Here is a 15,216-nt window from a genome sequence, read left to right on the forward strand (position 1 = left end):
TTACCTATATTAATTTAGACTTAAAGTTATTCAAGTTTCGAAAAAGCACTTTGCGTTAATCGAAAATAACACAATTCTTTTCTACAAAATTAAATTAATGCAACTAAAGCTCAAAATATTTAAACACAATTTTAATATCTTAAAAAGTTATCAACTTAATTAAATTCTATCATTTGATGAAAAAGTTAAAATTTGAATCTCAAGATGTAAGTAGAAAAGTAGGTGACATTAGTCAAACTAATATGAATATATGGATTACTAATCCACTTCACAAAACAAAATAAATTTGATCGGAAAAATCATCGTACAACTTTCAGGAACGTCCCTCATGAAGAGCTTATTATAAGACCAATCCATCTATTGAAATCATGAATTAATACTTAGATGTAATTGGTAGTGTTTATGTATTTGAAATTAGCATTAACCATAATGAACTCCATTTATAATCGAAGTGTTTATGTAATTCGTAGTGTACTAATTAATCTAATAGTGATGCTGGCAATCTTCTCCTTCTTTATGCATTGGGAACCCAAATCATTCCCCACTTGTAAAGTTCAAAACTTTTTGTAGTTCATCAGTTACGAACTTACAATGCACACAAATCTCTTCTTCCTCTCATCATTCAATCATTTCTCTCTTCTCCACTTCTAGTTAATGGAAACCCATCTTCCCTCCCTGTTTTTTCTTCTCATTTTCCTCTCATTTCTCCTCCACTGTCCGGCCAAGCGCTGCCCGGACTGCGGCCGCACGCCGGTGCCGTACCCACTCAGCACGCGCCCGGATTGCGGTGACCCTCTTTACAGAGTCCGTTGCGCCGCTGCCGAGCTCTGGTTCGAGTCCGCAAATGGGTCTTCGTATTTGATCACTTCCGTTAATTCAGTAGCTCGGAAGCTGATCATCCGGCCGCCGGGGTTGGCCAAAAACACCTGCGTGTCATCGGATTTTCGGACCGATGGTTTTTGGCTCGATACGCGCCTTCCTTTCACTATTTCCGATAGAAACACGGTTTTGCTCTATAACTGTTCGATTGAAGTCCTCGAAAATAATTGGAACTGTTCACACAATAGCGTCTGTCATGACTTTATCAAGCAGAATCCGGTGGCAATGGCGGCGTGTAAGACGGCGCCGACGTGCTGTTGGTACACGAGTGGCGGTTCCTTGACTTCGTATAGAATCAGGGTGCGGAAGGAGCGGTGTTCGGCTTATGAGTGTTTTGTTAATTTGGGTGGTTCTGCTCCGGCGAAGAAGTGGCCGGAACCTGGGGTGGAGATTCAATGGGCACCACCGCGAGAACCACCGTGTCGTGTGGCTATGGACTGCCGGAATTGGGAGAATTCTGCTTGTTTGCCGGACCATACAAACCCCAAGCAGAAGAGGTGCTTATGTAAGGTGCCTTCCAAGTGGGATCCTGTAAATGGATTGTGTAATGGCAATAGTGAGTAATTTCAGTAACATTTACACAATATAAATTCATTATTTGAATGTTTTGTTTGTAATCTTTGATGACATGAAATCTTTGATTTGACGTAGATTTGAAAATACAGAACAAGACAATTCATAAGAAGAAGCACAAGAAGGTGCCTGTTATTCTTGGGGGAGGTATGTAAATCAAAGGCAAATTATGGTGTATTCATTTGAGTATGAAACTAGAGTGAACTCACTTAACAATGCTGTGTAAACTTGTTCATTCTCAGTAATGGCAGGAGTATTTCTAATGGTGATTGGAGGCTCAATCATATTTGTAATTTCCAAAAGACGTGAACAGCTTCCAAAAAGGAACGAGCTGAGTTCAAAACAAGTTCGTGAAGTGATTCTAACTGCTAACAGCAGTGGAAAATCGGCGAGGATGTTCACAACCAAAGAGATAGCAAAGGCCACAAACAACTTCTCCAAAGAGAATTTGCTTGGTTCCGGTGGCTATGGAGAAGTCTTCAAAGGCAATCTAGAAGATGGAACTTTAGTAGCTGTTAAACGTGCCAAGCTGGGTAGCATGAAGGGAATTGATCAAATCCTAAACGAAGTTAGGATTCTTTGTCAGGTGAACCATCGATACCTTGTTCGTCTACTCGGATGTTGTCTCGAACTTGAGCAACCACTCTTAATATATGAGTACATCTCAAATGGGAACCTATTTGATCACCTTCATGGGAATACAAGTTCAAGCAAGTGGCCACCATTGACATTAAGTCATCGACTCTACATTGCTCGGCAAACAGCCGATGGCCTTGCTTATCTCCACACTTCAGCCATGCCTCGAATCTATCACCGAGACATAAAGTCGAGCAACATTCTACTAGATGAGAAGTTGAATGCTAAAGTAGCTGATTTTGGGCTGTCTAGATTGGCTATAACTGAGTCAAGCCATATTACAACTGGGGCACAGGGAACATTAGGCTATCTAGACCCAGAATATTACCTAAACTTTCAATTGACAGATAAGAGTGATGTTTACAGTTTTGGAGTTGTCATGTTGGAGCTATTGACTTCTGAGAAAGCCATTGATTTTAATAGAGAAGAGGAAGATGTAAATTTAGTAGTTTATATCAAGAAGATCATCCAAGAAGACAGATTGATGGAGGTTGTTGATCCTGTGATTAAACATAGAGCAAGCAGAGTTGAAGTGGAGATAATCAAAGCATTGGGGTCTTTAGCAGCAGCTTGCTTGGATGAAAAGAGGCAGAATAGACCTACCATGAAAGAAGTTGCTGATGAGCTAGCCAACATTATTTCCATTCTTAACAATGAGGTTAGAAATATTGAATAACTGTAAAGCTACTTTTTTTTTTTTAATGAATTTATTTTGTCTGAGTTTCCTATATAAAAGAAGAGAAAAATGAAAAAAAAGAGGCAAGCAATTCCTCCATAGACGTGTATTACTTAGCTTCAGTATTTCCAGGTTTAATTATTAAAGGGTCATTCGGTTGTCATAAATTCACAATCTTCTTATTTCAACCCTTTTTTCTAATTTTTGTTTTCTTAAAAAATAGATATTAAAGTGAACACGATCTTCTTCAATTCTAACACTAGATTCAAATCTAATCAGATCGAACCTTAGCATAGAAAATTGTGAATGTTGACCCTGCTGCACATCTTATAACTGCCATTAAGAGATGGACAACTGTACAAAGAATCCTAGGAAAACATGTTCTAAGGTCCTAAGTATGTGTGCAAATTGGAGAAATATATGATCCTTTATGACAAAGAAACTGTATTATTTAATAGACATGAAAGATTCTCATAGTAAAGAATCAATATAACAGATCTTCCTAAGAAGAAGCAACATAAATTACAAATCATCCGTGTAAGCTTTTCAGGTAGGGAATGAACTAATCATAAAAAAACTGGAGCGAATTGGGAACATCTCTTTTGTTTTAAAAACGAAGAGTTTGTACAAGAAACAAAATGTCAAAAAATGAATGTTATAAAAAGGGGGCTATTTACAGATGATATAAGGGCTTGCTTTTGCAAGCATGAGTTTTCTAAACTGAGGCTAATAGAATCCAGAACATGACATGCGATGACATAGCAATAAGAGCCCAGGTGACAAAAGCTAGAGCTATGGAGATCTGAAACATGCTACAAGGAAGTTCTTTATGAAACTTGCAGACGTCCAAATCTTTGGCATAAAGAAAAATAATCCCAGCCGACGAACTCGCAGCAGCAAGGGTTAAAGTGGCTGTCACCTGCATATTTTATACGTTACTTTAACATTTCAATTCAAACCAAACCAAACCAGTGTTAACTTTTCAAAGACTTGAAGAAACAATAAGACAACAAAGATTTTTCAGTTGCTACATGAGATAGAAAGAAAGATGTAATAGAACCCAAATTGTCTGGACGAGACGTTAAAGTAGCTCCTCAGAATAGGCAATATACCGAGTTGATCTATCTCAAGAGGACATAATATTTGCCCATTTTCCATAAAAAAAAGACAACATGTGTTCAATTGTTCATATGAACAGCAACTCAAACATTGACTAAATTTGGCCCATTTTCCATAAAATAGCACCCTAATTAAACCAATTTAAGCTTCAACCAAAAGGAAAAGAAGCATCAAAAAACAAAAAACCAACTAGAAGGTTCCAAGTTAAATTCCATTTAGCAGGTCTCATAAAACACAATAACCATACATTTTAAATTGCTAGAATCATTATTTTTATCAGATGAAAACTCAAACTAAGTTAAGTTGAATCAAGGCATGAGTATGGTTAAAGACATCCATGAACAATTGAACATAGAGTTAAACAAACAAGTGATAATTTGAGTAAAGTCAGGCCAATAAGGACGTTTATGTTTCTAATTGAAGAAATAAGAAACATTAACAAATTCAGGGGATAAGATAAATACCCAATCACCAACAACAAACAAACTGACTAGTATTGGGTTTTGAAGGTCTCTTTTTCTCCTCAAAGCATACATATCAAGGCATGCAAGTCCGAAGCTCCAAAGCACTTGTAGTCCCATTGATGCAATCAAATAGCTGAATTGAAAATAAGACATACCAGTCAAAATTATGAAGAAAAATAAACATCATAATTGTAAGTGGCAATGATTATATATATATATGAGAAAATTGTAAATAGCAATGATTAGGACTAGCCACACATTTCCCAGCCCAATGAGGTCTATCAATTCGAGATTAAGGCAAGAGAGCATTTCTGAGGTGTTTCTTTAGCAATGATTAGAACTAGCTCTAAGGAAAAAGAGCTTGTTTCAGTCAGATTATGAGCAGCCCTGTCATTCTATTTAGTGGCCTACTGAAACATTCCTAAACACAGCACTTCTCATCTTCTAAGTCCTGACGAAGGTAAAATATACAAACTGCATATCCCATGCTAACCTCAAGTAAATTTTGCTATAAAAGAACATATCATAGAAATTCCCACCAATATAGATATGGGTCTAAAGTGAAACAGGGAGAATTCTAATAGGTCCTGAATGATTTACTAAATAGACGAACCCTGTGGAGTTCAAGATCTCCCCCTTTTCCTCAAGACTCAACAAGAGCTAAAGAAAGAAAAATGCCAAAAGATGTAAAACGACTCCCCTCTCTCAGTGACCTTGAGAACTTTGTTCCATACTAACAGAATCCCCATGAGCCTAAACAACCACACACACCTACATTCACGAATAACTTTCATTCCTTACTAATTAACAAGATATGCAGATCCCTTTTCTCTTTCCTATTTCTTCAAGTATAGACCTTAATAATATTTGGGGTTGATCAAATTGTCAACCGTAAAATCTAAGAGGACAGGAAGAAAAGTTGTCAAAATTCTCCACGGGCCATATTAACACTCCAGCCTCTTCAATCATAGAATTATGTCCTATTTGACAGCAGACTAAATGCTGGCAAACAATGTTAGTCAAGTTTGAGGATTTAAAAATGTATGCTGTATTTCACACCAGCCTGACTTCCGTATGGGATAAAACTAAACCAACCTCTATAAGAAATTAGTCTTTAAAATGATACCTTAAACAAGAACCAAATAAGACCTCGGGTTAGATTCGATAATGGTGCAGATCGATTATCATACATTACATAATTTTGCAAATGCTACGTTTTGAATTTTGCAGCGCGAACTTTGGTTTCACCAATAACCAGATAACTTTAGACAAGTTGGATTTGAAAAAACGCTCTTGACATTGCACAATTATATCATACATGTCAAACTCGACAAGGAACACAGATCAGGAATGCATATCATTATTTCATAATCGTCCCCCACTTTCCATCTTGGGTAAGAAAATTCCCAGTTACCAAAATCACCCAAATGAGGAATGAACTTTATCGATTATCGAGTTAAAGAAAGAGGCCACATCTCAAGTAGTAGGGGGCTTGGTTCAAGGGGAAGCAAACGCTTTTCTTCGAAAATAATAATAGAATCAATTAATAGAATAAAGAAAATCAAGAGATGATTGTGTTAAGTTAGTTATTCGAAAGAGTAGAGCAGGGAAAGAAAATGGAAATACCAAAAAGCAGTGAAGCTAGAGAAACCCAAAGCAGAAACCATAACTCCGATTGAAGCAGCTGCAAATGCAGATTGACCTATTCTCAATGCTAGTCCACTCACCGTCCCCGGTTTTCCAATCAAATGCTTCATATTTTTGCCCCCTTTTCAATCCTCCACCTCCAGCCCCCAGCCCCCAGCCCGGGGGATTGATCGGTGGGTGTTCTTCCCAAACGAGAAGCCAATAGGAAACCCAAAGCCAGTCGGAATCCGGTCAATTCGAAGTGCTGCCAAAGTGATAAAAAGAAAAAAAAAAGAAAAAGAGAGAGAAAACCCAAGATTCTTCAAATTTCGAATAATGTTATAAAAAAAAAAAAAGAAGAAAAAATCGGAGGTTGAAGAAGAGAAAAGGAAGATAATATGGTGGGAAGGAGGATTGGAAGAAGAAGAAGAATGAAAGCCCACCAAATGGTTGAGTTGAGTTGAAGAAATAAAAAAGATTGGGAATTGATTTACCAGTTCTTCTTTTTCCCCTTTTCATTATGAGCTTAAAAGACAAATGAGTTTCATAATTACTTCTTCGTTAATCACTTAATTAATCGTGGAGTGGGCCCAGGTTTAGTTAGCTTTACTACTCACTCTCTGACTCATACTCCTACGTGGAATTTCATTTTCTTACCTTTTTCTTTCCCTTCAAGTTTTTTATTGCCACAAAATAGTTCTTCTTCTATACCTAACCTAAAATTAAAATCAACAAATCATTTTTGCTTTTTTTACTTTTTTGCCTTTTTGCTTTTCTTTAATTCACTTATACCTTTATATTACTGTTCTAAGTATCATTCTTGAGATGCTAAAGTGACCCTTACTCTAACCACTGATATATTACAAAATAAATGGTATTGTATGATGAGAAAAAAAAAAAGGGAAGGATGGATACATATTATAAAATTTAAAAATGAAATTGATCATAAAACTAACTTAAGGTAATGAAACATAATTTTGATGTTGTTATTTTAACCTTACAAATAGTTTATTATGAAAATGAATGAGATTGTGTGTGAGAAAATAAGGTAAGAATTATAAAGTTTAAAATGAAAATGATAATGGGACATAATTGTTAAAAATATTACTTACATAAAATGGGAAAAAAAAGTGTATGTATAATGTATGTATGTATGATTAGGAGTTATAGGGACACCATCTAATGAGTGTAGTGGTTTTGCTATGAAAAAAATGAAATTATAATTTTAGAAAATGAAAAAAAACTACTCCTAATTGCAATTATATCATAAAAGAGATGACACAATTATGCACTTTTGTTTGGTAAACTATATTTCTTTTTCTTGAGAATGTGAACCACATGTTTAAGGATCAACCCCAACCATCCATTTGGCTTTACACAAAACTGAAAAATATTATACAAATATAATTTATAGTTAAGGAACGAAAGTCAGAAAAAGTTATAAAAATAAAAAGAAATTTGGTTTTTTTTTTTCTTTTCAAATTTAAACCTTTATTGTTTCAAAACCAAAAATTCAACGACCAAGAACCTTTCCGACTTGTTGGATTGAGAATGGGAGCTAACAATTAAAATGTGATACAACAAATATGAATTCAAATTTCTAAACTTTAACGATGCATTCGGAGGAAGGAAAGGGTTATAGGAAAAGGATTATGATAAACCTTGTTGAAGGTTAGTGCTGTTCCATTGACAATAATTTTCTGTCATAGTCGTAGATATATATAGCTCTACTGCAAATCAAGAACAGAATCTTCATGAACGAGTTGACACGTTTCTGCTAAAATTTGGATATATTTAAATTTCCATCACCCATCAGCATAAATTTTTGTATTAGTGATTTAACATGATAGCAAATTGTAATGTCATTCCTCCCCAATTCACATTGTTTTCTACATTGGGCCTTTCACAAAATTTTAAAAAGACAAGTGGAAGAAGCAGAGTGTTAAAGTTTGGGTATAATTATGTTTCTTGTTTGCTGCCACCAGCTCAAATTTCTGGCTTTTGGTTAGTGATTTTACCCATCAGCTTAAGCTGATGGGTTGATCGATGGCTTTTGGAAACTTGTAAACAACCCAAAAGTCTTTTGATTTCAAGACAGTGTAACAAATAACAATGTCTCATTTTGCTTGCAGGTCCTGGAAGTTCAAAACTCGGGCTACAGACTACCGCTGCTATTATTTTTGCACGGTTGGTTTTGGTGCCTTCTACAGGACTTTGGCATAGTCATGTTAGCTGACAAGCTTGGCTTCCTTCCTCCAGATGATAAAATGTTCCACATTCATTCTTCTTCAGCATTCGGTGCCAACATGTGTCCTCTCAAGTAAGCTCCAACTTTGAGAACAACTAAGAACAAACAAGCGAATACTCAAATTGATCAGCAGTCTTCGCCTCATTATTCATTTCCTGAAATGAAAGAAGCGAAGCTTGTTTAAGTCAAAATACATGTCCTTGAAGGCTTTAACTCATGAAGCAAATTATTGTCTGTAGGTGTTGTGGCTACTTTGAGGGGCTGTGGTAGTGATTTTGCTGCTATTCTTTTCTGGGTTCATATATTTTCTGTCATCTAAAGAAATTGCAACCTTGTGAATAAGTTTCATATTTTCAATACTTCTGCTTATTCTTTGTTAAATAAGTGTGCCATTCGTTATTTGTAGAGAAGACTAGTATCGTCTAGAAATAGTTTTTTTTTTTTTGTTTGAGATGACTGTGTATAATCATAAAATTAAGAGAAATAGTTGCTTCAATACGGTGTGAACAAGAGATGTTCTATTAATGAATAATTCATGTTTGTAGATCACATGGAGAAAGACATTATGGAGAGATGAATAAAGAGATTATGTTAATTGTACTTCCATGAGGATGGTGCTGGATTTTTGTTCTATGTGTCCAATATCTACGACTTTTCCATGCATACATGACGTAAGATATGTTATTACAAAAATATTGTTAAGTAATTATGTTTGAATTTTCATGGTTTTCATTTTCTTATCATTACAATTGTAGGGATCATACAAATTTATTGATAAAGGCAAAACTTCGAGTCTATACAAGTCGTTCTTGAATTTTGGATCCATCTCATTTTCAAGTTATAAAGAATCAAGTGCACAACTGTTGAAAACTAAATTACTTGGAGCAGATTATAATCAACTTTGTACTATTTCCTTAAAATTTCGGAAGTATATTCTTCGATGGACCCCTCTTGTTCATGTTTAGTCTCCTTCGTTTCAAAAGTGGTTTCTATTTCTACATATGTTTCTTCCTTGCTTTCTTATGTTTTTCCGTTTCTTTTCTTTTCGTTGAATGAGTGACGGTATTCTACCTAAATAGTAGACACAAGGAATAAATAAGATAATACTAAAGATTCAAGCTATAGAATTTCTCAATTCCGACGCAAGGTACTTATTAGATCTAATGTTAAACCATATTCACCATATTAAATAAATGTCGTGTTCATAGTTTTCATCCACTGTATTATCTATTCTAGTGGTAACATTCTCTGAGTTAAATTTTTTATCATACCTTGTAACTTCGATCAATTCCAAATTCACTATATTGGTATGGTTGTGTATGCAAATCTAAATCTGCATCTTATGGATGTAGTCACAACATATTTATATGATCTCTTGATAATGGTATTTATATGAAAGTTCCAATATTATTTAAGATACCTAAAACATACAAATCAAATTTTCGGGAATTATATTCAATAAAGTTACAAAGATCATTGTATGGATTGAAACAATCATGACGAATGTGGTACAATTGCTGATTGAATATTTGTTGAAACAATGATATCAAAATAATCCAATATGTCAAGCATTTTTATAAAGAAATCACAATCATAATTTTCTATTATAGCTATATATGTTGATGATTTAAATATAATTGGAACTCTTGAAGAACTTTTAAAGGCATTAGAATATCTTAAGAAAAAATTCGATACGAAATAGTTCAAGATGAAAGATCTAAGAAACAATTAAATTTTGCCCGCAAATTAAAGAAATATTTGTTCATCAATCAACTTATACAAAAAAAAAAAAAAAAGTTTTGAATATGTTTTATATGGATAAAGTATATCATTCATTGAACATTCCAATTCAAGTTTGTTCTAGATTTGCAGAAAGATATAGTTCAACCTGGAGATGATAATGAACAACTACTTGGTCCAAAATACCATATTTTAGTGCAATTGGTGCAATATTTTGCTAATAATATAGGACCATATATTGCATGTTCATAGTGATACAATTCATCTCCAACAAAAAAGGCATTGAAATGGAATTAAACATATACTTCATTATATTCGAAGAATAATTGATATGAGATTATTTTATTCAAATAAATCAAAATTTAACCTAGTTGGTTTTGCAGATTCTAGATATTTATTTAATTCACACAAAGTTAGATCTCAAACAAGTCATCTATACACATGTGAAGGAACTGCTATATCTTGACGATCATTAAAGTAGACCATAACATCCACCTCTCCTCAAATCATGCCGAAATTCTTGCAATTCATGAGAAGCTAGTTGAGAATGCATAGTTAAGATCGATGACTCAACACATTCAAGAATCAAGTGGTTTTGTCTTCTAGTAAATTTCTTTTAACAACATTATACAAAGACAACACAACATTTATAATTCAAATAAAATGAGGTTATATTAAAAGTGATTGAACAAAACATATCTCATTGAAGCTTTTCTATACTCATGATCTTGAAGAAAAATGGCGACATCACAACACAACAAATTTGTTCAAAGGATAACCTAACAGACTTATTAGAAATCACTACCTAATGCAACCTTTGAAAAATTGGTGCACAACATTGGAATACGACAACTCAGAAATCTCAATTGATATTTCCATGAGGAGGAGTAAATTTTATTTTTGTAAGTATACATGAAATATGTACTGTTTTTCCTTCACTGAAATTTTGTATCCATTGGATTTTCTCCTAAGTTTTAATGAGGCATATTTCATATATGTATAATGGAAATCTAAGGAGGAATATTATAAATATTAATATAAAATATAGATACCCATTATCCATTTGTAAGATTATATTAGTGACCACCATGTGTCAAAGAAATATGATCTCTTAGTGACCTTATAATATTACATCCTACTTGCCAAGTTGCTTATAAATAGTGGTAATAGTAGTATTTGGTGGAATTGTAAGATATACACATATCGGAGAGAACTCCGATGTGGCGTGGTTTTATGCCATATATTTTTTAACTTGTTTTTTTCCTTTTAACAAATGGAACAAACAAACCCTCACAAAAAAACATTTTATTGTACCATAAATATAGATTCCCATAGGATTCAAATTCAACTATAGAAATCCCCCCTTTTGCTTTCAAGTTTGAACCATATAAACCATACAAAGCTTAAACCATGAGAATGGTTACACTAACACACCACTCAATTTTTAATTTAATTAATTAAGCCATCGTAATTTGTTCTTTTTAAATTAGTAATTATGATTGCTTATGTTAAAATTAAAATATATATATATATATAAAGTTTCTCCCATCTCTCCCATCCCTACCACTCTCCACCTGTAGCTTCAACATTATCTCTCCCATTTTTTGGAAAAGAATATTTATAGAAAAGAGAATTAGGATTTCAATTACAAAATGACTTGAAATCTTAAAGGAAAGTTGAAGGGGATGAAGTTCCCTTCCAAATAACAGAGTGAGTAATAAACTGTTGACGAGGTTGGCATGCGTTAGTCAGCAGTCCGTCGTCCAACATGGCCAACGTTGAAGATAGAGACGTTGAGGACATCAGGTAGAGGGAGAAGAGAAAGAAGAGAACAACTATTTATGTATATTGAGTGTTTATTGTTGCTGCAGATTGGTTATCGCCATATTGATTGTTCTCCAGTGTATGGAAACGAGAAAAAGGTAATTTTGAATTCAGTGGTAGCAGTTTACATGTCTTTAGTTTACATTTTGTATTATATATTTAGTTTAGAAACATATCTGTTATTGAAATTATAACTTACTAAATGTTGATCAACGGAAGTTTTCTTTTGTTTCTTAGTAATTTGTTTTCTGTTTTGAGGATGCGTAATATATTCTAGACTGTTACCATTAAATTCTATTCAATCGTCTGTTTTGGTTTTTGCTTTGAGAAAATAGGAAAGGTATCTGATAATGTATTGTTGCTTTTGGCAGATTGGTTCAGTTCTGAAAAAGCTTTTTGAAGAAGGTGTAGTTAAGCGTGAGGATTTGTGGATCACTTCCAAACTCTGGTTTGTTCTACATTTGTAGTTCTCCTGGTGACATGTGATTCTTTTCCAAATATTAGGAACTGGCAACAATTTTCACTCTCCCCGCTCAAGTGAATTTCCTTTTTGATTTTTTAACCTTATTTGGACCCTCAATTTTGTCAAAGAAAACTATTCCCAACGATAAAAGGATAAGCCAGAGAACTCTAATTAAGTGACTTCATTGACCTGCAGGTGTACTGATCATGCTCCAGAAGATGTACCTAAAGCACTGGACAGAACCTTGAAAATTTTACAGCTTGATGGCAGCAGGACAAATTACGTGAATATTGCAAATCAAAAGGAGTTCATCTAAGTGTGAGTTGCAAAAACCTGGATGTTTTTTTTTTCGTGGAAGATTTCGGACTAAGATTTCGGACTATATATAAAAGTATAGCTGAAACTTGAGCCAATTTTAGGGATACTCTCCATTGGGTTCATTTGGAACAACTTTTCTGTTCAAGGGTGGTGACGTTCTTGAAAATCCAATTCTTAAAGAGATTGGTGATAAAGTTGGGAAGACTCCTGCACAAGTTGCCCTTCGTTGGGGACTACAAATGGGTCATAGTGTGCTCCCGGAAAGTACTTCTAAATCGAGGATCAAAGAAAATTTTGACATTTTCGATTGGTCGATACCTGAAGATTTGTTTGCCAAGTTTTCTGATTTCTATCAAGTAAGTAAACATAGTTGTGATGATCTTGTTTGTTTCCTCGGAGTGGAATATATTTGTGTAGAGTTGTTATTATGTTAGTGTACTAAGACCAACTCTGTTCTTCGCTTGAACAGGAAAGGGTTCTTAAAGGAGAATTGTTTACAAATGAGAATTATGTGTACCGGACGGTTGAGGAGTTGTGGGATGGAGAGACCTAAAGGTGTTTGCTAATATAATATCGTTTGGAGATTTGAAGGAGAATCTCATTCGTGGTGTTTGGGTACAGTAATAGTCATGTATGAAAATAATAATTCAAGTTTTCAAGTAATAATTGTGGGAAGTAATTAAAAGTTTTATCATCTGTTATTTTATTGGGGTTTTCTTTGTAGAGGTGGTCTAGTCTTTAGAGTATATGTCTGGAATTGGCTTCAAAGTTTTGAGTATGTTGGGAATACAACCATTAGTGTGGTGTTGGGGAAGTAGAGGAGAAAATAGTTTCCACTTGTTAGCTTTTTTTTTGAAGTAGAGATTCTGAGATTGAACCTCTAACCGTGGTATTGAAGGGGAACCCATTAATGTGGCTTAAAGTTTGAGTATGTTGGAAAAATCAGTGGTTCTTACCATTATGACCTCCACATCCAACCGAGTGGTAGGAAGTAATAAAAGGATTATTGAAGAACATATATTTCCGATTGAAGAACTCAAGTAGTTGTACAAATATATATATATTTATTTATCAAAGAAATCCTGATGTGACTATGGGGTTAGACAAAAACGACGAGGGGCAGCAAGTATAAATAAAGAGATTATTATTGTTGTTGATGAAAATTAGAGAAGGATTGAGAGATGGTGAAATAGGGTTTAAACCAATGAAAACAAAATAAAACGAAACCTAAAGTCCTACTGCCTTTGGAGAATTAGTATTGATGCTAAGGATATGAGAACAACCCAAGTAACTGACAATCCAGACTAACCAACCAATATAATTATATGAGATGGGTTGAATTAGTTTAAAATATGAGTTGGATTATGTTGGTTGGATTGGAAATTTTGATTTTTTTTTTTTATTGGATCTCGGGTGGGAGAGTTGAAAAATTCAGATTAACCAAACCCAACCCAAATTAATAATATATATATATATATATTATTTATTTATTTAATAAAAGTTAGACAATGTTTTGAGTTTGTGAAAGTTTTTTTTTTGCTTAACTTGATATAAAACATACTTGATTTATGTTTGATGATTTTCATGTACAAACATTAAAATTTAAAAACGAAAATAATAATAATATAACTCGACAACATGGAAACTTAATTGTAGTTATTCGGGTTCGTAACCCAACCAATCTAAAAATATGGGTTACCCAACCCATTTACATGACATGACATAACAAATTGAGGATTTTTCTTATTAAAAACTATAATTTAAGATTTTTTTAGAGGAAAAACTAAAAAGATGTTGGGTATTCTTTTTATTTTATAGTATATAAAACATGATTTATAATTACCAATAAAGTAACAAAAAAGTTAAATATTGAATTATAAAAGGGCAAAAAAAAAAAAAAAAGCAAAATGGTTATATTTTTTCTTTCATTTCCATGATTATCCATGCAATAAAATTTAAATTTTCTCATTTGAAATGAATTTGATTCCTAATTTAAATAAGGTTTTAAAATAAGTTTTTTTTAAAAATAGAACCATGTGCGAAAATATTTACGACAACAATTTTGTAAAAAGAAAAAAATCCACAATCCTACAATATGACATGACAAAAATAACATAAAGAAATACCAAAAAAGATGAGAAATGAAAAAGAATGAAGAAACTCTAGAAAAAGAAAAAAGAATGAAGAAACTCTAGAAAAGAAATGAAAAACAAAAACAGGTGGGAATATGAAGTAGAAGAAATTCTATGAAGAGGGAAAGAATAAATTGGAAAGAAAAAGAAAAATGAACAAGTGAAGAATTGACCTACAATATTAATAACAAGAAAGAAAAAACAATTATAGCTTTATGTGTTGTTACATGTAAACGTAAATATTTTTTAGTTTGTTAAATTAATGTAAATTATCCCTTAGGTAAATAAGTGTATAGTAAAGAATAATTTTAATAATAATAATTAAGTAGATGGCAATATTTTTTAAAAAAAAATTAAATATATCATCGATAGACTTTTATGGTTAAATTTCAATATTTTTTGAAAACTTTTAACTTGTTTTTTTTTTTTTTTTGCGGATTATGTTGACATCCATCTTGGTTAGTTAATCGTGAACCATTAGCCTTCTTATTTCACCATCTTGGTTAGTTAATCCTGAA

General features: G+C 33.3%; 2 protein-coding genes and 1 pseudogene across 3 annotated transcripts; 2 read left to right on the forward strand and 1 right to left on the reverse strand.

Annotated features, from left to right (window-relative positions):
• Window positions 1-328: 328 nt before the first annotated feature.
• LOC101204219 (wall-associated receptor kinase-like 20) lies at window positions 329-8,602 on the forward strand. Its single transcript, XM_004142148.3, has 4 exons — window positions 329-1,435; window positions 1,531-1,599; window positions 1,695-2,746; window positions 8,106-8,602. Exons 1-4 carry the CDS (start codon window positions 655-657, stop codon window positions 8,295-8,297), a joined length of 2,094 nt encoding a protein of 697 aa, XP_004142196.2. The 5' UTR covers window positions 329-654; the 3' UTR covers window positions 8,298-8,602.
• Window positions 3,196-6,463, reverse strand: LOC101210679 (CASP-like protein 5B2). 2 transcript variants are annotated; one of them, XM_031884888.1, is made up of 4 exons: window positions 6,417-6,463; window positions 5,974-6,238; window positions 4,348-4,480; window positions 3,196-3,683 (listed from the first exon to the last, which is right to left on the reverse strand). In XM_031884888.1, the coding sequence occupies exons 2-4, from the start codon at window positions 6,102-6,104 to the stop codon at window positions 3,480-3,482; spliced, it is 468 nt and encodes a 155-aa protein (XP_031740748.1). In that variant the 5' UTR covers window positions 6,105-6,238; window positions 6,417-6,463; the 3' UTR covers window positions 3,196-3,479. The 2 variants fall into 2 exon arrangements, with proteins under 2 accessions (XP_031740748.1, XP_004142057.1); XM_004142009.3 differs by lacking the exon at window positions 6,417-6,463 and having other exon boundaries at window positions 5,974-6,352.
• Window positions 8,603-11,542: 2,940 nt separating the features above from the next.
• LOC101203975 lies at window positions 11,543-13,450 on the forward strand (annotated as a pseudogene).
• The last annotated feature ends 1,766 nt before the right edge of the window (window positions 13,451-15,216 follow it).

The sequence above is a fragment of the Cucumis sativus genome, chromosome 4, assembly GCF_000004075.3.
Source record: "Cucumis sativus cultivar 9930 chromosome 4, Cucumber_9930_V3, whole genome shotgun sequence".
Classification (NCBI taxonomy): Eukaryota; Viridiplantae; Streptophyta; class Magnoliopsida; order Cucurbitales; family Cucurbitaceae; genus Cucumis; species Cucumis sativus.